General features: G+C 48.5%; 2 protein-coding genes across 6 annotated transcripts; one reads left to right on the forward strand and one right to left on the reverse strand.

Moving 5' to 3' along the window:
- Window positions 1–2120: 2120 nt before the first annotated feature.
- Window positions 2121–13241, reverse strand: Eif3i (eukaryotic translation initiation factor 3 subunit I). The gene is made up of 11 exons (XM_006994374.4): window positions 13119–13241; window positions 12933–13025; window positions 10902–10989; window positions 9097–9162; window positions 6098–6247; window positions 5865–5992; window positions 3991–4101; window positions 3729–3818; window positions 3386–3459; window positions 2385–2477; window positions 2121–2284 (listed from the first exon to the last, which is right to left on the reverse strand). The coding sequence occupies exons 1-11, from the start codon at window positions 13119–13121 to the stop codon at window positions 2203–2205; spliced, it is 978 nt and encodes a 325-aa protein (XP_006994436.2). The 5' UTR covers window positions 13122–13241; the 3' UTR covers window positions 2121–2202.
- Window positions 13186–20627, forward strand: Tmem234 (transmembrane protein 234). Of its 5 annotated transcripts, none has more exons than XM_076565157.1 (5): window positions 13186–13256; window positions 13500–13651; window positions 15006–15072; window positions 19282–19374; window positions 19705–20627. In XM_076565157.1, the coding sequence occupies exons 1-5, from the start codon at window positions 13241–13243 to the stop codon at window positions 19797–19799; spliced, it is 423 nt and encodes a 140-aa protein (XP_076421272.1). In that variant the 5' UTR covers window positions 13186–13240; the 3' UTR covers window positions 19800–20627. The 5 variants fall into 5 exon arrangements, with proteins under 5 accessions (XP_076421272.1, XP_076421273.1, XP_076421275.1 ...); XM_076565158.1 differs by having other exon boundaries at window positions 19708–20627; XM_076565161.1 differs by having other exon boundaries at window positions 13241–13379.
- Window positions 20628–20629: the final 2 nt, after the last annotated feature.

Here is a 20629-nt window from a genome sequence, read left to right on the forward strand (position 1 = left end):
GCACACAAAATAAAAATAAATAATTAAAAAAACCCCAAGAAGTCAAAGGACCTTGGACATCTAGATGTCTAAAGCAGACAGAAAGACTATCCAGAAAAAAATTTACAAGCAAAGTATGATCAGACCTATTGGTACCAATACTCTCTACAGGGTAATATCTCACTACCTAAGCATCAATAGCTCGTTACTTCTACAAAGGTTGTAGTCCTGACTCAATTATAAATCACAGGTTGCTTTGGAGTTGGAGTCTGGCTCTCTCCTCTAAACCCAAGCATGTTGTTTAAAAAAAAAAATTAAGAAATTCTGTCTCGTATGAGAAGAGCCACCTGCTGTGAGACAGAAAAAAATAAAAAAAATCTAGGGACTATTGTCAAAATTCTATTTCTCCCCATACTTTGATTCTTTGGAACCTTTCTTTAGATAGTTAACCTAAAAAAAATTAAACTTTTCATTTTGATATTAATGTTTAAGTTTTCCACAGTGAACAATAAATTTTCCTAACAGCAATCTTTGAAGTCTCCAGAAGGAAGATGGGGCTCCACAATGATCTACCTGGTTCAGAATGATGCCATTAAGCCAGTAAACAGCACTCATAGGTTGGCTCTGGACTACAAACTATTCAGGACAGTTCCAAGGTGGCTAAAATAATCCATCATCTTACACCTATAGGTAGAACTTCAGGTAACTTTGTTTTTACCCATTTCTCTGGACTGGCTACAAATGTTACAGCTAGTCCTTATGAGACTTAACCATTGTTTTAGTTTTCTTAGAGGATCCCACAGAGATACGTCACCCCTAGACAGCAGGAAGCAATTTTAAGAAAATGACACCCCTCTCCCAAAAGGTTTTGTTTTCTCAGGGTTATGGATAACTGTTGTCATATGTTAGGGATTGGTTATAAGTTGAAATAGGGTTGGGGGTGGAACAATAAGGTTTAGACTCAAGATTCTCTTTTGGATAAAAAAAAAAAAAAGAGGGATAGGACAGGATAATAAGGTAAATTATCGTATCTACTTGTGAACTAATCAGTAACTTTCAGCTTTAGATAATTGCATTGGTATGGATTCTTGTATACTGACAAAAATGTAAAATTATTTTTCTGTTCCTGTTCAATTTATATTTTTATAACACAAAACTATATTTGTCATATTGTACATATGTTCCTATTCTTGTTTGAAATATTTTATATATTGATAGAAATGTAAAATTCCACTTGTCATACTGTACATATGTTCTACTTTAGGATATTTTGTATACTGATACATACTAAGGATACTGTCATATTACACTATATACATTTCTACTTCTCTGATTAAGGCATTTTTGTATATTGTCACAACTTCGAGATCATTGTCCTTATACTTCAATGTTTACCTTTTTTTTGTTGTTGTTTTGTTTTTGCTTTTCAAGACACAGTCCTAGCTGTCCTGGAACTCACTCTGTAGACCAAGCTGGCCTCAAACTCACTGAGATCTGCTTGCCTCTGCCTCCCAAGTGTTGGTATATAGTTTGTATTAGGTTTAGATCCTTCTTATTTAGACAAAACAGGGAAATGTAGTGGTATTTGCTCCACCCATGACCTTTGGCAATATGGCCTAAAATAGGTGGGGTTTCTTGCCTGCATGCATGACCTCTTAAAAGGAAAGGGAGAAGAATCACGTTCTTCTAGGCATGATCAGACATCAGGACAGCCAGATGCATTCTCTCCCGCACAGAACAGGGGACTTCAGCTGTTTATTTGGTTCTGTGCTCCTGAGTGTACTTCCCCATTAATATGTTAATAAATACCTGATACCCCTTCAGCAGACTCTCGTGGATTTCTCACACTAGGGCTTCCTTTCTGCCTCCTCAGGCCCTTTTCCCTGCTGGTCCTGCCCACCTGAGCCATCCATCAGACAGAAAAGGAAGGGGGAAGGTTCCCAGACCACATCAGTCTGAGCCCCTCCTGAAGCACTGGCCGCATGAAAATGGTGGAGTGCCTGCTTCCCAGGCTAGCCCAGAACAGTGCCGAGTCGATGTGCAGAGAGAAGGCCTGAAGAAGTGAGTATTCCTTACTGTCAGCTTGCCGGGGGTTGTGAAGAGGGAGGACGGACAGGCTGTGGAAATGTCTGACCAGGAACTATTTGTAACAAACTCATTTATTTCTCAGAGTCTGAAACCCTCTGTGAGCAGCCTCCCCAGTGTGGATGGAGATCCAGCTTCTCAGGCCTCAAACTCAAATTCAAAGTACTGTGGGTCAAAGTAATGGATGCGGACATAACCGTCTTCACCACCGCTGCTGTAGCTGGAAAGAGATGGACAGGGATGGTCAGATGCTGCTTGGAGGGGAAGCTGAGGCAGCCAGACATAGCAAATGGGCAGAGACCCCCGGCCACTGAGAATACCTCTTGCCATCAGGATGAAAGGCAACACTGTTGATAGGTCCAAAGTGGCCCTTGACTCTTCCAAATTCCTCCTCAAAAGCCAAATGGAAGAACCTGAGGAGAGGGTGGGTAGCAGACCAGTTATTTAGTCTCTCTCTCCTTCCAAAACACTTGATGCAGCATTCTGCAAAATGAAGACTATTGGGCCGGGCGTTGGTGGCGCACGCCTTTAATCCCAGCACTCGGGAGGCAGAGCCAGGCGGATCTCTGTGAGTTCGAGGCCAGCCTGGGCTACCAAGTGAGCTCCAGGAAAGGCGCAAAGCTACACAGAGAAACCCTGTCTCAAAAAACCAAAAAAAAAAAAAAAAAAAAAAAAAAAAAAACCAAAAAAAAAAAAAAAAAAATGAAGACTATTGAGGCAGTATTCTATGTAACAAAATTAATAAAGCAGAGAAGTTAGGATAAAGGAAAGAAATAAAATGAAGTTACAGGACGAGTACCTAAACGTCTGCTTCAGTAGATAGCAAACACCACGCACTTACACGTGCTGGGCAGTGCTCTAAGGCTTACTAAATATTAATTCATTTACTTAATCTGCACACATCTCTGAGGTGAACACACTACCCTGTCCCATTAAACAGTTCAAAATCCTAGGCCCAGAGAAAAAGACAGCATCATCTAGGCTCTATCTCTTTTGTTTAGAGACAGGGTCCTGTGTAGCCCAGGTGAGCTAGGAGTTGGCTGAGGCTAAGGATGACCTTGAACTCATGGTCCTCCACTTCCCAAATGGCGGGAACTGTCGTACAGGCTTGGGGGCACCACCCATTGGTCATGCCAGGGACACAACCTGGTGTGGTAAGCAGGCACTTTAGCCAGCTCTATGTCCAGCTGAGTTCATGACCTCATCGGCTATGAGATATCTGCCACACTCCCTATGATCTTTCGTGTTCAGGAGGTTGGTGGTTACTCTGAAAGGCATCCTCCACGTGGGCTCAATGTGGAAGAGCTTGCTTCCCCTTTACCTGGCTTCAAACTTGCCAATCCTGGTGGAGGTTGTGGTTACATCCATGGCTTCCTGACCACCTCCCAGCACCACCTAAAGAAAAGAAAGTTCAGGTGCAACCAGGACTTTTTCTGCACCCTTTGTCCTCTGCCAACAGCTCCCATTCCAGGAGGAGGATCTGCAGGGAGGGTGAGCAGCCAGTTCAGGTGCCTCCTGCTCACTTCCCTGGGCTACCCAATCAGTCAGCACTGTAACAATGCTAGGAGTCCCCTCGCTGTCTGACACCACTGTCCCCCAACATCTACAGCCTAACTGCTGGGCAAACACTCTGAAAGCAGGAAGCCTGAGTGGGGTCTTCTTACGTGGTCATAGTTGGGAGAGAGGGCAGCTGAGTTGACCGGACGTTCTGTTCGGAAAGTCTTCTGATGTTCAAGACTTGTGGAGTCAAAGAGCTGGAGAGAAAGGGCGGGCAGGGTCTGTGGTGGGCACCTTTTCGGGCAGGGTCTGTGGTGGGCACCTTTTTGGGCAGGATCGGTGGTGGGCACCTTTTCGGGAAGGTCAGACTGGGTAAATGGGCACCAGGAGGGCAGGGAGAGCTCCACCGGATCCCTAACCCAGGCTCACCTTGGCTGTGTTGTCCTTGGATGCGGTGACAAACATGGTCATGTCTCTAGACAACTGGATGTCATTGATCTGCCGCGAGTGCTCCTTAACATTCACCAACACCTCCCCAGACTGGAGGAGCAAGCGGGAGACTGATTTGTGGGAGACTGATTTGCGGGAGCCCCGAGCCACTGGTCCCCAGAAACCTGAGACAAGCTAGAGTTTCCATTTCAGCCCTTCCTTACCTCCTCAATCTAATGCCACCCCCACCCCCCCACTTTTGGGACTGACTGACCCCAAGTCCTCTATCACTGAGCAGTGGTGGCGCACGACTTTAATCCCAGCACTCGGGAGGCAGAGGCAGGCGGATCTCTGTGAGTTCAAGGCCAGCCTGGTCTACAGAGGGCAATCCAGGACAGTTAAGGTTACACAGAGAAACTCTATCTCAAAAAACAAAAAACAAAACAAAAAACATGTATATGGATATGTGCTGTGTATGCAAGTGTCAGTGCCCACAGATCAGAGGACACTGATTCCCCCTGGCGCTGGAGTCACAGGCAGTTGTGAACTGCCTCATGTGGGTGCTAGGAATGGAACTCAGGTCCTCTGCAAGAGCAGCAAGTATTTCTAACCACAGAGCCATTTCTCTCCCTGAGGTTGTCTAAGGCTAGCCCTGAACTCACTCTGTAGCCCAGGCACACCTCAAACTTTTTTTCCTGTTTTGGGATGTTTTACCATGCCTGGCTGGCCTGGAACTGACTATGTAGACCTGAAACTCAGATCCACCTGCCCCTGCCTCCCAAGTACTGGGCTTACAGGTGTGTGCCACCTCAGCTTGCCTCAAGCCTGCAACTTGTCACCCAGCTAGGTAACAGGTCTAGACCACCACACCTAACCTGTAAATATATTATTTTCCCCTTCCTTTTTATTATCACATCTCCAATTCTTGGTATTCAGCGATCACTCTACCTTAGCTTCCCAAGAACCTGGAACTAGAGGTACATACCCTTCTAACTCCTAAGTATTGTGTGCCTGTCTAGAACTCCACATCTTCATTTGTACCAACTAGTTCAGCTCTATGCTCCAAGCTGGAGCTGCAGAACCTTCCAAATGGCAAATACTATAAATAATGCCACTGCCTAGAGAAGAATCGGATCCTCACCTTCTGACACTCAAAGATGTTTACTCTCTAATGCCAATCCACTTTCCAGAGGAGCACAGTTCTGGGCTTTGTTATATCTCCACTCCTTACATTGGGGAACTCAGGGCCTTAGACATGCTAGGTAAGTGCCCTTCCACTGGGCTATACTTTCAGATCTTGTTCCTGATATTCCTTTCGCCTGTGGAAAACTATTCTTCCTGCTAGAAGCTTTTTTTTTTTTTAAAAAAAAGATATCATTTTTATGTGTCATGAGTATTTTGTGTATGTGCGCACGCATGCTTTGTGTGTGTATGTGTGTGTGTGTGTGTGTGTGTGTGTACCATGTTCGTGTCCAGTACTCAAGGAGCCAGAAGATATCCTGGATCCCTGGACCTGGAATTAACGCCAGTTGGGAGCTGCCACGTGGGTGCGGGAACTTAAGTCTTCTGTAAGAGCAGCCAGTGCTGTTAATCACTGAGCCATCCTCTCTAACCCTTGGAAACTGGACTTATTTTTCACGACTCCACGTACATGCCACCCCCTCTGTAACAAGAGTACACTCTGGATTTAGCTGAAATCTCTATCGTGGGCATAAATAGGCATGACTCATGTACTGGCTGTTTGTAAGCTGGTGGCTGAGTCTCCTTGTCTTCCTAGGAACCTCATCCAGGGCCTAGCAGTCTCTAGTGATATTTGTAACCACTGTTAACACACTCCTGACACCTACTGGCATCTGGTCACACTTGGCCCTTACCTTGGCGCTATACTGGTTGAGCTCTCCACTCTCATGGCCTGCGATGATGCACTCCCCCAGGGGTCCCCAAACAGCACTGGTGATCTTGGAGTCATTGCAGGGGATCTTCATGTAGGGCTCATTGCTGTCTGTGCACAGCAGGAGAGGTCAGGCCCTGGGATCTGAAGCCACACCCCCCACCTCAGACCCCCACCTCAGACCCCCACCTCAGACCCCCTGGTCCGAGCCCTCACCGATCTGGCTTGGATCCCGTAGATCAAAGAAGCTCACAAAACACTGGTATCCCATCTGCTTGTCTGTGGAGAACATGATGATGTTGCCCCCAAAGTCAAAGCCACAGGTGCGGACAGCTGAGTTGGTCTTCAGTAGAGCCAGCTGCTTCCCTGGGGAGAGGCGGGGTCTAGGTTACTATGGTCTAACTTTATCCCAGGAAGGCGCTATCACACTCACCTACCCAGCCTCACAGGGTTCTGCCATGACACACACACACACACACACACACACACACACACACACACACACACACACACACACACACACACACACCTCTTTAGCTGTCTTTCTAGTCCCATTCTCCAGCACTTTTTCCGGAATCCTGAGGAATTCGGCTCTACCAGCGGTGGGTTCCCAGCTACGTTTCCCTCTCAGACTCCATTTCTCCAGTGTGTGCCAGCACAGAAGCAGACACCAGCAACCACCCAGTAGCCAGAATAATACAATGGCCTCCCCTTTGCTGTCAGCTCTTCAACGGCTTGGACCTTGTTCAAACCCACAAGGCCACTATTCTTCCCTGTTCATCAAACTCCTCAGTGTGCCAAGTTTTTTTTGTTTGTTTGTTTGATTGTTTCTGTTTTTTGAGACAGGGTTTCTCTGGGTAGCCCTGACTGTCCTGAACTCACTCTGTAGACCAGGCTGGCCTCGAACTCACAAAAGATCTGCCGGCCTCTGCCTCCTGAGTGCTGGGATTAAAGGAGTGTACCACCACTGCATGGATCAGTGTGCCAAGTTTTACAGAACAAAACCAAATTCTCTGAAGAACTTGAATCTAGACTAGCTGTTCCTGCAGAGGACGCAGGTTCAATTCCCAGGACCCACAGGTCGCTCACGCTCTTTAACTCCAGACCCAGCAGATCTGATGCCTTCTTCTGGCCTCCATGGGCAATGCACAGACATGGTTCACATACACGAAGGCAAACACCCATACATGTAAAATTAAAACAAACACCAAAACTTGGACTGGAGAGCTGGCACAGGAGTTGGGAGTGCAGGCTGTCCTTCTAGAGGTTCTGAGTTCATTCCCAGCACCCACATTGCGGCTCACAACTGTCTATAACTATAGTCCTATGGGACCTGATTCCCTCTTCTGGTGTGCAGATGTACATGCAGACAAAACATCCATACATAAAATATATAAATCTCAAAATAAACAAACAGAATAACTTTTTTTTGTTTTATTTTTCGAGACAGGGTTTCTTTGTGTACCTTTTTGGAGCCTGTCCTGGAACTTGATCTGTAGACCAGGCTGCAGAATAACTTAATCATAATTGGTTGTGGTGATATTTTGTTTGTGCTCTAACAAATAAAGCTTGCTTGGAGACCAGAGGGTAGGGCCAGCCACTAGTTAACCACAGGGGCCAGGCAGTGGTGGCACACACCTTTAATCCCAGCACTTGGGAGGAGACAGGAAATGATACGGCTGGGCTGAGAGAGAAAGTGATAGGGAGGGAGGGTGGACACAGGAGCCAGGTCCCCTTTTCAGTCTGAGGATTCCTAGAGGTAAGAAGTCTGTCTAGTGGCCGACTGCTCTCTGCTTCTCTGATTTTTCACCCTGATATCTGACTCTGGGTTTTTATTATAAAGACCAATTAGGATTCGTGCTACGATTGGTGATTTTTGTTTTTATTTATTTATTTATTTATTTATTTTTAAAGATTTATTTATTTATTATGTATACAGAGGAGGGCGCCAGATCTCATTACAGATGGTTGTGATCCACCATGTGGTTGCTGGGAATTGAACTCAGGACTTCTCGAAGAGCAGTTGGTGCTCTTAACCTTTGAGCCATCTCTCCAGCCCTTGTTTTTATTTTTTTAAGACAGGTTCTCATGATATGACCTTGGCTAGCCTGGAGTTTTATTTTAATTTTTCTCTTTCCTGTTTTTTTGTTTGTTTGTTTGTTTTTCAAGACAGGGTTTCTCCGTATAGTTTTGGTACCTGTCCTAGAACTCACTCTGTAGACCAGGCTGGCCTCGAACTCAACAGAGATCCACCTCCCTCTGCCTGCCGAGGTGCTGGGATTAAAGGCGTGCACCACCGCTGCCCAGCTAGCCTGGAGTTTTATATATTGTGTTTGTTTTTCCAGATAGTTTCTCTCTGCAGTCCTGGAAGTCACCTTATAGACCAGGCTGGCCTCAAACTTGGAGATCTGCCTGCCTCTACCTTCAAAGTGCTGGGATCAAAGGTGGATGCCACCACTGCCTGGCAGAGTTGTATTTTAATTATTTATTTTGTTGCCTGACAATGTCACACATGTACATAACAGGTCCTGATTACTCTCCCTCTTGTCCCTAAGTCTACCACTTACATCCCTATCAGTCCATCTCCCAGGTCTGTGACTTCTAGTTTTGTTTTGTGACTCAGTTAGTCTAAGCGGGGCCACCTGTGTGACCACTGGATTGGGAGTGTCCACTGGAACCTGCTGGGGTCAGGGGTGAAGGCAATAACTTCCACACTCCCTGAACCTGAAACCAACTTCTTCACTTCCACAGTCAAGGCTGTTCTGGTTTCAGACTCTAGTTTCATCCACCCTACCCCAAGCTGGCCGGAAATTTTCCATTCTCCTGCCTCAGCCTCCCAGTGCTGGGATGAGGTATGTGCCGTCACACACAGCTTGTCTTAGCCTTTTACCTGGACATCCCTTGCCTTCATTCCTGCTTGTACCAAAGCGACCAAGCACTCTGTTGCCCATAAAAGCCCAGCTCTCACAACAGTTACCTTGAGAAACCTTCCAAGGCCACCCATTCCCCCCTGTCCCTCTCCGGCCTTCCTTGAACATGGCTTATTATCTTAATGTAAAGCTCCTTTCCCCAGCTAACTTCCTCACTGTCTCATTTGTTGTCTCCTAATCCGTAGAACGGAAACCATCTCTCTCCAGCTCCCCCGGACACATCTGCTTGGACAGGCACACTGTGGTTGGCAAATCCTCGCTGAAGAGCACACGGCGCAGGCTTACCTGTTTCACAATCCCAGAGGCGACAGCTGTTGTCAGCTGAGCCAGTAAGGACATGCTTGGTGTCCCCTGAAGGAGGTGTTAAGAAACATGACTGAAGAAATGGTACAGTGGTTAACAGCGCTGGCTGTCCTCCCAGAGGACTCAGGTTCGATTCCCAGCTCCCACCCATATGGTGGCTTCCAGTTCCAGGGGATTCAATGCCCCGCTCTGCACTCTGGGGTAACACACACACACACACACACACACACACACACACACACACACACACACGCAGGCAAATCATTCTTAGCCACAGAATGAAACAGAAATGATGAGGGTTGGAGAGATGGCTCGGTGGGTAAAGTGCTTGCCGTGCAGCCATGAGGACCTGAGTTCGGATCCCCAGCACCCACATACAGACTCAGACTCAGATGTGCCTGAAATCCCAGTGCTGAGAGGTGAAGACAGGAAGTTCAGTGACTTGATGGACAAGTCTAGCTAATCACTGAGCTCCATATTCAGTGAAAGGTTATGTCTGGTTTTTATCTCAAAAGAGTGGCAGTGGTGGTACGTGCATTTAATCCCATCATTCAGGAGACAGAGGCAGTCGGGTCTCGGAGTTCAAGCCCAGCCTGGTCTACAGAGCAAGTTCCAGGGCAGCCAGGGCTACATGGCGAGGCCCAGTCTCTAGGGAGTGAAATGGGAGGGTTTGGGAGGCTGGAGAGATGGCTCAGTGGTTAGGAGCCCTTGATGCTCTTCCAGAGGAGTCAGGTTAGAGCCCCAGCACCCACGTGGTGGCTCATGACCATCTGTAATTCCTGCTCTGGGGGAGCAGATGCCCACTGCTGGCACCGCACACACGGGACACAGACACACAGACAGGAAAAACACCCACACAAATACATCCCCCCCCCCCAGACGTAGCTTTGCGCCTTTCCTGGATCTTGCTCTGTAGAGCTCTGTAGACCAGGCTGGCCTCGAACTCACAAAAATCCTCCTGCCTCTGCCTCCTGAGTGCTGGCATTAAAGGTGTGCGCCACCACCACCACCCGGCTTACAAATACATCTTTTAAAAAGAAAAAGAAGCCGGGCGGTGGTGGCGCACGCCTTTAATCCCAGCACTCGGGAGGCAGAGCCAGGCGGATCTCTGTGAGTTCGAGGCCAGCCTGGGCTACCAAGTGAGTTCCAGGAAAGGCGCAAAGCTACACAGAGAAACCCTGTCTCGAAAAACCAAAAAAAAAAAGAAAAAGAAAAAGAAAAAGAAAAGGAAAGGAAGAAAGAAAGAAAAGAAAAGAAAGGAAGGAGAGAGAGGGAGGGAGGGAGAGAGAGAGAGGGGGAGAGAGAGAGAGAGAGAGAGAGAGAGAGGGAGAGAGAGAGAGAGAGAGAGAGAAAGGTAGGTAGATTGAAGAGTGATTAAAGAGACACCTGATGCTGACTTCTGGCCTCCCTAAGTACATGACCTGCACATACAGATTCATCACACACACACACACACACACACACACACACACCACACACACACACACACACACAGACACACACACACACACACACAGACACACACACACACGAAAATGACTGAGTCCACCCGAGCCCATGCTGGAAGCCATCTAAAGCGTCTCCCAGTTCAGCCCCAAGGAGCCTTTCTTCCTCTCTCCCCTCAGAGTGTTCCGACCTTCGAATCCAAAACTTAGACCTGCCCTGTTTCCCCAGTCGATGAAGCAAAGGGAGTAGGAAGCCGTATTCTCTGGAGCACTGCAGCATGTCAAACTCCCAACCTCCAAGTCGGCATCTCCAGGCTGGCCAACCCACAGCCAAAAGGATACAGTCAGCATCCACGCACCACACAGCTCCAGTATGGCCCATGTAGGTGCCCAGCCTCTCGCCATTCACAGAGTACCACACATTGACGATCTGCAAGAGTAAAATGACAGGTGGGTCACATCTCAGAAAAAGCAACAGCTCATGTGGCCCAACAAACCCTCTGTAGACTCGAGCCAAGCCAAGTGTGCCCTCTGCTCATTTATTAGACAGCTGATAAAAGAAGGCCAGCTCCTGGGTTCTCCTCTATCCTAAAAGTAAGCAGTGTTGAAACTAGGCCTGCAATCACATCCTCAGTATCTTCTGTCTGGACTCAGCATCTCCCTGAAGAATCAAAGGCCAAGGTGTCCCATCCAATTGGGAACAGATGGCAGTCAGGATGTGCGGGCTCTCCTGCTACTTTGTCCCTCTCGCTGTGGTTTTAAATTCAGTGCTTTGCCCTCTGAACTTTTTTTTGAGACAGGGTTTTTCTGTACAGCCCTCGCTGTCCTGGAACTCACTCTGTAGACCAGGCTGGACTCAAATTCGGAGATCCACCTACCTCTGCTGCCCAAGCACTAGGATTGAAGGCGAGGAGCACCACCACCACCACCACCACCACCACCACCACCACCACCACCTCCCTGCTCACTGTCATCTTTAAAAAGGCTAGAGACATAGCACAGAGGTTAAAAAACACTGGCTGCTCTTCTAGATGACCTGGGTTTGTAACTTCAGTTCCAGGGGATCTGATACCCTCTTCTGGCCTTCTCAGGCACCAGGCATACACATGCAGGCAAAACACCCATACACTTAAGATAAACAGATTCATTATGTTTAAAGCACATATTTTAAAGGGCAAGGCCAAGCTGTGTATGTGGCAGCACACCCTATATTCCCAGGACTGGGAAGTTGTGGCATGAGGATGGAGAGGCACAGGCCAGCTCAGAAACTCCAATAAAATGTCTAAGAAATGTAAAATGTAAGTGACTAACATACACCAGGTATGATGAAAAACCATTACAAGAATGACCTCATTTTATTGAGGGAGGTACTTAAAGTTCCATGTTTTATTAAAAGGGAAAAACTGTAATTTAGAAAGGTCACGTGTCATATTCAAAGTCACACTGCTAGTAGATACAGGAGTTAGGACTCACATCAAGCTCTGCCTTCAGACTACTCAATGCTGGGGTGTCCCGTGTGTGTGCCCCCCCCCCCCCCCCCCCCCCCCGTGTAGCTTTGGAGCTTGTCCTGGAACTCGCTCTGTACACCAGGCTTGCCTTGAACTCACAGAGATCCGCCTGCCTCTGCCTCCCGAGTGCTAGGATTAAAGATGTGTGCTACCACCGCCCGGCTGTTGTTTTGTTTAATAATTTACTTCTATTTTATGTGATTGGTGTTTTGCTTACATGAATGCCTGTGTGAGGGTGCCAGATCCCCTGGAACCTGAGCTATAGACAGATGGGAGCTGCCATGAGGGTGCTGCGAATTGACTACCCACTGTTAACCATCAGTTAAATGTCTCCATGTGCAAAAATGCCTCAAAAGGCAGTACCCAAAGAGACTGCGCACCAAGTATCAACTTGGGAGTGAACAGACTAAGCCTAGGAATAGCCTCACTAAGTTCTACGTCTTTTTCCTCTTCCCCTCTTTTCCTACTTGGTGCCAGGGATCCAACCCAGGGGCATGTTAGCCACTCTAGTATGAACTGCAACCCCAAGCCCCTCATAATGACACAGCTCACTGCCCAAGGATCAGCTTTATCCTCCAAACTCTAGCGGTTGTCCGTTCTGGTTCTTCCCATCCTCGAGAGCTGACCCTGTCCCAGTCCCCCTACCACACAGTCTCTTCTTTTTCTTCTCCCTGGGTCCTCTTTCCCATCAGCCATCAACTTATCTTAGGTCTCCCTCCCCTACCCCGCCCGGGACCGGTGGTTTCCTGCTTTTCAGTGGAATTGCCCTCAGGCGATTCCTGCCTTGTTCACCCACCCTCCCGACGGTGCGAACTCGCCCCTCCGGGCGCCCCGCCCTCCCGCCCTCCCTCGCGCGGCGGCTCACAGGGTCTTTGGCCACGGTGAAGAGGAGGTCTCCTTCGCGATTGTACTTGATCTGCGTGATGGACCGCTCATGGCCCTGCAGCAGGATGGGCTTCTGTGGGGACACAGCGGGAGTGTCAGTGCCAGGAACCCCGCCCCATCCCGACTGGGGACCCCCACACCGCAGCACCACATGCCTGGAACTCACCATCCCGGCGGTGACGCGAAGATAGAGGCAATGTGAGTAGGACCGGAAGAGGATGAGGCTGGACTTCCGGATGCGGGGACTCCGCCCCCTGGCTCCCGGAAGTAGAAGGGTCTGGCGTTGCCATGGCGGCGTCTCTGGGTGGGTAGCTGGCCCCGCCCCTCCGCGGCACCGACTCTGGCCGGGGTCTCCTATCTCACGTCCCCGGCACCCCTGAGTCCCAGGGCTGCTCAGTCCCGGACAGACTCACTTCTGCCACCTTTGGTGCGGCACCTCCCGGCCTAGCGCAGCCCGGCGCGGAGAGCACGGGAGGGAGATGGAGCCGGTCAGCCGGGCCGGAGGAGGCCGGGGAGGGCCTGGGTGACTCTGATCCTTTGCTTTCAGGGCAGGTGCTAGCTCTGGTGCTGGTGGCCGCCTTGTGGGGTGGCACGCAGCCGCTGCTGAAGCGGGCCTCCGCCGGCCTGCAGCAGGTGCATGAGAAGACGTGGGCCCGGCAGCTCTTGCAGGAGATGAAGACTCTCTTCTTGAATACTGAGGTGCGTCTGTGGACTGCTGCTCCCTCGGAGGAGCCCACCTCCTACTCACTAGAAGCTCCTGGGAGAGACATTTGTTCTCTGTGAGCCTCGGCATTATCATTGGTAAAATGGAAACTATATGATAACCTTTGTATAGGGCTGATGTAATCATTGAGGGAACGGGGCAGTGGTGGCGCATGCCTTTAATCCCAGCACTCAGGAGGCAAAGGTAGGCTGGCTCTCTGAGTTCGAGGGCCAGCCTTCTACAGAGCAAGTTCCGGACAGCCAGGGCTACACAGAGACACCCTGTCTCGAAAAACAAAACAAAACAACAAAAAAGAACTGAAGTAAGACACATAAAACACTTAGCACTGAGCCTAGTACAGCATGTATGTTCAACCTATGACTAGTATTAATGTTATTGTCACCTTATTAATTATGTAACAGTTGTCTTTCCAAGCTTTCTCTGGGCTCAACTTGCCCTGGCATAGAGCATAAGGAAGGCTATCGAACATTGCCTCCAACCCATGGCTGCTGAAGTATGCTAGCTAGATATGCAGGACTCTCGGGGCTAAGGGGAAGGAGAGAGGTACAGATGAAGTACTGTGTGAGTTCAGAAGAGAAGTGGAGCTGGAGGACTGGGAGGGGACTCTTGAAAGGAGTGGCACTGGCCATCAAGGCCTGACAGGCAGTAGGGAAGATGGGAACTGGCCAAGATGAGGGAGAGGGTATTTACAACGAGAGTGTGCATTGATGTTTCTCTCTTTGCCCTGAAAGGGTCCTCAGGTACATGAGTGTTCCCTGGGCATTTCTGTGTGTGTATGTGGGGGGGGGGGGGCATTTCTTTATCTCTCCCTCTGGGGGAAAGGCAGATGCTAGAACAGCAGTTCTCAACCTCTCAACCTGTGAGTCGAGACTCCTTTGAGGCCGCACATCTGATATTTACATTACAGTTCATATCAGTGGCGCTGAGGAGATGGCTCTGTGGTTAAGAGCACTGGCTGCTCTTACAGAAAACCCAGGTTCAATTCCCAGCACCGGCATGGCAGCTCACAACTGTGTAAGTCCAATTCCAGGGACTCTGACACCATCTTCTGGCCTTAGAAGGTACTGTCTGCACTTGGTGCACAGACCGCTATTCGAGAAACCAAAAAAAAAAAACACAAACAAACAAACTCCTATACAATAAAATAAATTTAAAAATGATGAATATCAGTGGCAAAAGTGCAGTTATGAAGTAGCAATGAAATAGTTTTCTGTTTGGGGGAACTGTATTAAAGGGTCGCAGCATGGGGAAGGTTGAGAACCCCTGTGCTCGATCAGCTAAGACTGTTGTGTGAACAGGCAATGGCTGACAGATTTCTCCTCTTTCCAGTACCTGATGCCCTTTCTCCTCAACCAAAGTGGCTCCCTTCTCTACTACTTGACCTTGGCATCAACAGGTGGGTCTCTGGCGTGGACCTCCTCTGAGGTGGAGGCCATATTTTTCGAGGGGAACTTGAAACACCTTGCACCTGTCAGTGAGGGAAGAATACCTGTTCCTGGTCCTTCTCTGGCTCACAGGAGCAGTGGGGTGGTTACGAGTGTGTGGCCAGGCAGCAGAAGAGGGAAGAGGGAAGGTTCACTTTGTTGTTGTAAGTGCTGACTTGTTTTATTTATTTTGGGAGGAGAGAATTTTGTGTGTGTGTGTGTGTGTGTGTGTGAGATAGTTTTTCTTTTTGTTTAATAGTTAGTTTTTGGTGGTTTTTTGTTTTGTTTGGGTTTTTTTTTTTTTTTTTTTTTTTTTGAGACAGGGTTTCTCTGTGTAGCCCTCCCTAGCTGTCCTGGAACTCACTCTGTAGACCAGGCTGGCCTCAAACTCACCGAGATCCGCCTGGCTCTGCCTCCCAAGTACTGGGATTAAAGGCGTGCACCATCACTGCCCGGCTTGTTTTATTTTTTATTGCATTTAGTTTCTCTCTCTCTTTCTCTCTCTCTCTGTGTGTGTGTGTGTGTGTGTGTGTGTGTGTGTGTAGAGGCCAAGTTTGGGAAGAGGCTCTCTCCTTTTACCTTGTAGATTCTCTGATGAACCCAGATCATCAATCTTGATGGAGAGTGCCTTTACCCACTGAGCATCTCCCTGGCCCTTGTTTGTGTTTAGAGATGGAGTCTCACTGTCTAACTCAGGCTGGCTTCCAAATCATGATCCTCCTGCCTCTTTATCCCAAGTGCTGGGATTACAGGTGTTCATCAAACACCCCCGTAAGGGAGGCATCACCTTTTGATCCCTCTGTTCACTGCTTACCTGGCCTAGAGTAAGCCCCTTATTTGAATCTTGATTTTATATGGGGCCTCGTAGCATTGTGAAGATTGATTCAGTGTGTGAGAAGAATCCGGCAGAGTACCTGACATACAGTAGAGGCTCGAGAAATATACATTTCCTTCCTCCAAATGTTTGTTGACTGCTTCTAATACATCAGGTTACATATTTATATCATGACCTTCTGAAGCAAAAACATTTACCTTCATAAATTATAACACTAGCCAGGCAGTGGTGGTGCACACCTTTAATCCCAGTACTTGGCAAGCAGAGCCAGGCAGATCTCTGTGAGTTCAAGGCCAGCCTGGTCTACAGAGCGAGATCCAGGACAGGCACCAAAACAACACAGAGAAACCCTGTCTCGAAAACAAAACAAAACAAAACAAAACAAAATAACACTGGGCAATTTCCATGCTTGCCTTAACCCCAACAGCATGCTAATGCAAAGGGATTCCAAGCTATAGATTAATGGCTATAAGCTAGGCACTTCAAGGCTGAGGCAGGAAGATTGTTACAAGTTCATGGACATCCGGGATACTTAGTTCTAGGCCAGCCTGTCTCAAAAAACCAACAAGAAACCCACCACAAGATGCATGCTCTTGGACTTCTGCAAGTCTCCTTGCTGTGGTTTTGCCCACCCTAGAGTCAATAGCCCCAAAGGGAGGAGAAGGCCTGGTAAGATGGCCTCCGGGTCTGATACTTGAGTTTCAATTAGAGAGAGCAAGCACTCATAAGACATCAATTAGGCTGGGAATGGAGCTCATTTGGTAGAGTGCTTGCTTCCCCTGCCTGCACAAAGCCCTGGGGACAGTCCTCAGCACCAAATACGCCCTAGGTGCTGGCTAACAACTGTAATTCTAGTCTTAGGAAGTGGAGGCAGGAGAAGCAGGAATATAATAACTTCAGCAGGAGTAGCCTGGGGTACTTGAGAGCCTGTTGTACAGAAACAGAGGGAGAGGGCTCCACAGGAAAAGGCACCCACCTCCAAGCTTGACGACCAGACTTTGATCCCTCTGGCCTCCACAAGCATGCCACTGCACATGCACCCACTCTACCCCATCCTCCCACTAAAGTCTCTCAACTAATGTAATTCCTGATGGGGAGCAGTGCTGGACTTTCCATCCCTTGGCTGCATCTAGCTATTTCTGAAGTTATTTATTTATTGTTGGTGGAATTTTCTCTCCTGCCAGCCAGTTCCCAAATAACCACACGTTGACTTCTTATTAATTATAAAGGCTTGGCCAATAGCTTAGGCTTGTTACTAACTAGCTCTTATAACTTAAATTAACCCACTTTTATCAATCTACTTTTTGTCTCATGAGCTTATTACGTTTTCTCTGTACTGCCCATAGTGGTTTTTGAGACAGTCCTGTCTCTTCACACTCAAAGACAACCTAGATTTCAAGGTCATCAGGACAGACAGGCAGCAAAGGATACGGCAGAATGAGTGTGAGAGCTCAGGGCTCAGCTCCTGTTATCAAGCACTGTGTGTACTGTAATGCATTTTCACACACTGCAAGAATATCATCACCATTCAGCACAAAGGAAATAGACTGAAGTCATAGACTCGAGAGCTTATGGTTTCTTTCCTTTTTGAGAGAGGCTGGCCTCAGACTCTCTAAGTGGGGATGGGTGAGATGGCTCAGTGGGTAAGGATGCTTGCTGCCACGCCCAACAAGCTGACTCTGAACTTGGAGGCAGGAAATCTGGACTTCACCCAGAATGAGCCCTGCATCTCTTCTATGGAAACGAGCTCATTCTCCTGTGTTGTTTGTTTGAAACGGCATCCTTGTAACCCTTGCTGGCCTAGATAGAATTCAGTGTGTAGACCAGGCTGGACTTGAACTTGAAGCAGTCCTCTTGCCTCTGCCTCCTGTGTGCTAGGAGTACAACTGTGCACATGCTTCCTGGCCTTGTTTGTTGTTTAAATCTTGTATGTGTGGTGTATGGAGGAGTGCATGTTTATGTTTGCCTGTGGAAGCTAAGGACCATGTTAGGTGTCTTTCCGAATTACCCTCCACTACGGGGTCTCGGGGTCTCTGACTGATCCCAGAGCTTCCTGGTTGTCTTTCCTGGGATGGCCAGCTAGCTCCAGGGCTCCACCCATCTCTGCTACCCCTATCTCCCAACATAGGTTATAGACACATTCCACCTTGCCCAACTTTTACACAGGTGCTGCAGTGATCCAAACTCAGATCTCTGTGCTTTCAAGGCCGGCATTTTACTGACAAGCATCTCCCCAGGACACACACACACCCCTTTAATAGCATCTTGTTATGTGATCCAGGCTGGCCTCCAACTGGAGATCTTCCTGCCTCAGCCTCCTGGTTGCTGGGATTATGGTTCGTTCCCTAACATCTGCCCCATGATACTCTGTTTTTATTTGTTTGTTTGTTTGTTTTTTCAAGGCAGGGTTTCTCTGTGTAGCCTTGGCTGTCCTGGAACTCACTCTGAAGACCAGGCTGGCCTCAAACTCACAAAGATCCACCTGGCTCTGCCTCCTGAGTGCTGGGATTAAAGGCATGTGCCACCACTGCCTGGTTATTTTATTTATTTATTTATTTATTTATTTATTTATTTATATTTTTTATTATGTATACAGTGTTCTGCCTGCATGTATCCCTGCAGGCCAGAAGAGGGCACCAGATCTCCTTACAGTTTGTGAACCACCATGTGGTTGCTGGGAATTGAACTCAGGACCTCTGGAAGAGCAGTCAGTGCTCTTAACCACTGAGCCATCTCTCCAGCCCGTTTTATTTATTTTTGAGACAGAATCTTACTTTGTAGCCATGTCTGTCCAGAATCTCCTAAGGTAGACCAGGCTGGTCTTCAACTCCCAGAGATCTGCTTGCTTCTGCCTTCAGGGTGATGTTTTTGTTTGTTTGCTTTTCTGTCTCTTCTTTTTTTTTTTTTTTTTTTTTTTTTTTGGTTTTTCGAGACAGGGTTTCTCTTTGTAGCTTTGCGCCTTTTCCTGGAACTCACTTGGTAGCCCAGGCTGGCCTTGAACTCACAGAGATCCACCTGGCTCTGCCTCCCGAGTGCTGGGATTAAAGGCGTGCGCCACCACCGCCCGGCTTTTTTTTTTTTTTTTTGAGGCAGGGTTTCTCTGTAGCCCATGCTGCCCTGGGGAGATCCTCCTGCCTCTGCCTCCCAAGTGCTGGGATTAAAGGTGTGCTCCACCACCACCTGGCCCCCAGAGTGATTGAATTAATATACTACCATGTCTGTTTTGTAAAGGTGGGGATAGTGATGATAAGGAAGAAGGGGAGAGGAAGGAGGAAATTTTGCAAATATTTTGTCCCTAGGAAGGCATTCTTTGCATCTAGGGGTTTTTCTTGCTCTGACTTCCCAGATCTGACTTTAGCTGTGCCCATCTGTAACTCTCTGGCCATTGTCTTCACACTGATTGTGGGGAAGGTCTTTGGAGAAGATATTGGTGGAAAACGTAAGTCAAGCTGCTGCATGTCAGGGGATAGATAGCTGCTTGGGCCTTGACGTATGTGAGCATTTCCCCAGTCTGTCTCCCATGCATGGGTGGAGGAGAGAAGAGAGAAGAGAGAGGCCTCCCTTATCTTGACACATGTGAGCATTCCCCAGTCTGTCTCCATGGGAGAGGACCGACCTCCCTTATCTTGCCCCTGGCTCTGCAGCAGCTCTCCTGCTTGTGACCATCACTTCCCTTCCCTGTGCAATCTGGGGACAGAGGCTGGGGTGGGCATCAGGCCAGGCACCGTCAATCTTCTCCCTTGACCCCTTGATGCTTCCTTTACCTCAGAAGCAGTGGCTGGCATGGTGCTCACCGTCACGGGGATCACACTGTGCATCACGAGCTCGGTGACCAAGACCCAGGGCCAACCGTCCTCCTCTTGAGCAGGCCAAGCCCGGCCTGCACTTCTGCTGTGCTCAGCAGGTACTGCAGGGGTACACCAGCCGGCCTCTCTGAGCTTAGCTTCCTCATCTCTGGGATCACATCTACCTCAGAGTCACAGTAAGAATCGCATGGTCCAGAGTTCCAGGACAGCCAAGGCTACACAGAGAAACCCTGTTTCAAAAAACCAAAAAAAAAAAAAAAAGAAGAAGAAGAAGAAGAAAGCAAAGAAAAGAACAAAGAAGAAGGACAGCCCTGGGAAGGTTTTGTAACCTTTGGTGGGTTCGGCTGTTGTGGATTTAGCACTGGACCCAGGAGTGGTGGCGCACGCCTGTAATCCCAGCACTCGGAAGGCAGAGGCAGGCGGATCACTGGGTTCCAGGCCAGCCTGGTCTACAGAGCGAGTTCTGGGACAGCCAGGGCTACACAGTGAAACCTTGCATTAGAGGGAGGAGACTGACTTAGCGCTGGAGACTGTACACCTGCCCGGCAGCCTCTGCCTGCTGTCAGCTCAGGCACTGTTCCCCTGGCCTGCTCTAATATCAGAGTCCGCCGAGCCTCCACTACATGGAAAGGGCTGGCTGCAGTCTCTGAAACAGGACTGTGTCTGGAGACTTCCGCAGCCCTACTACGGTCTCTTGGCTGACTTGGGGTGGAATTCAGGGAGAGTGGTTACAGCAGAATGCAGATGGGAGAAAAATGAGCCGGCCCTGGGCAGAAATGCTCACCTGCCAATCCCTCAAGTGAGCAGACAGCTGTGTGCCAAGCAGCGCCAAGCTGCAGCAAACACCTGGCCAGTAGCAGCTTTCAATAAATCTGCAGCAAACAAAGC

The sequence above is a fragment of the Peromyscus maniculatus genome, chromosome 2 (genome assembly GCF_049852395.1).
Source record: "Peromyscus maniculatus bairdii isolate BWxNUB_F1_BW_parent chromosome 2, HU_Pman_BW_mat_3.1, whole genome shotgun sequence".
In the NCBI taxonomy this organism is placed as follows: Eukaryota; Metazoa; Chordata; class Mammalia; order Rodentia; family Cricetidae; genus Peromyscus; species Peromyscus maniculatus.

Bases quoted from the DNA above. Each gene is read 5' to 3' on its own strand.
- Eif3i (XM_006994374.4), bottom strand. The intron at 9,163-10,901 runs GTATCCTTTTGG...CACCTCCTTCAG, and splicing joins GTGGTGCGTGGATGCTGACT to GGGACACCAAGCATGTCCTT. The intron at 3,819-3,990 runs GTGAGCCTGGGT...CTTTCTCTCCAG, and splicing joins CCAAGGACAACACAGCCAAG to CTCTTTGACTCCACAAGTCT.
- Tmem234 (XM_076565157.1), top strand. The intron at 13,652-15,005 runs GTGCGTCTGTGG...TCCTCTTTCCAG, and splicing joins CTCTCTTCTTGAATACTGAG to TACCTGATGCCCTTTCTCCT. The intron at 15,073-19,281 runs GTGGGTCTCTGG...CTGACTTCCCAG, and splicing joins CTTGACCTTGGCATCAACAG to ATCTGACTTTAGCTGTGCCC.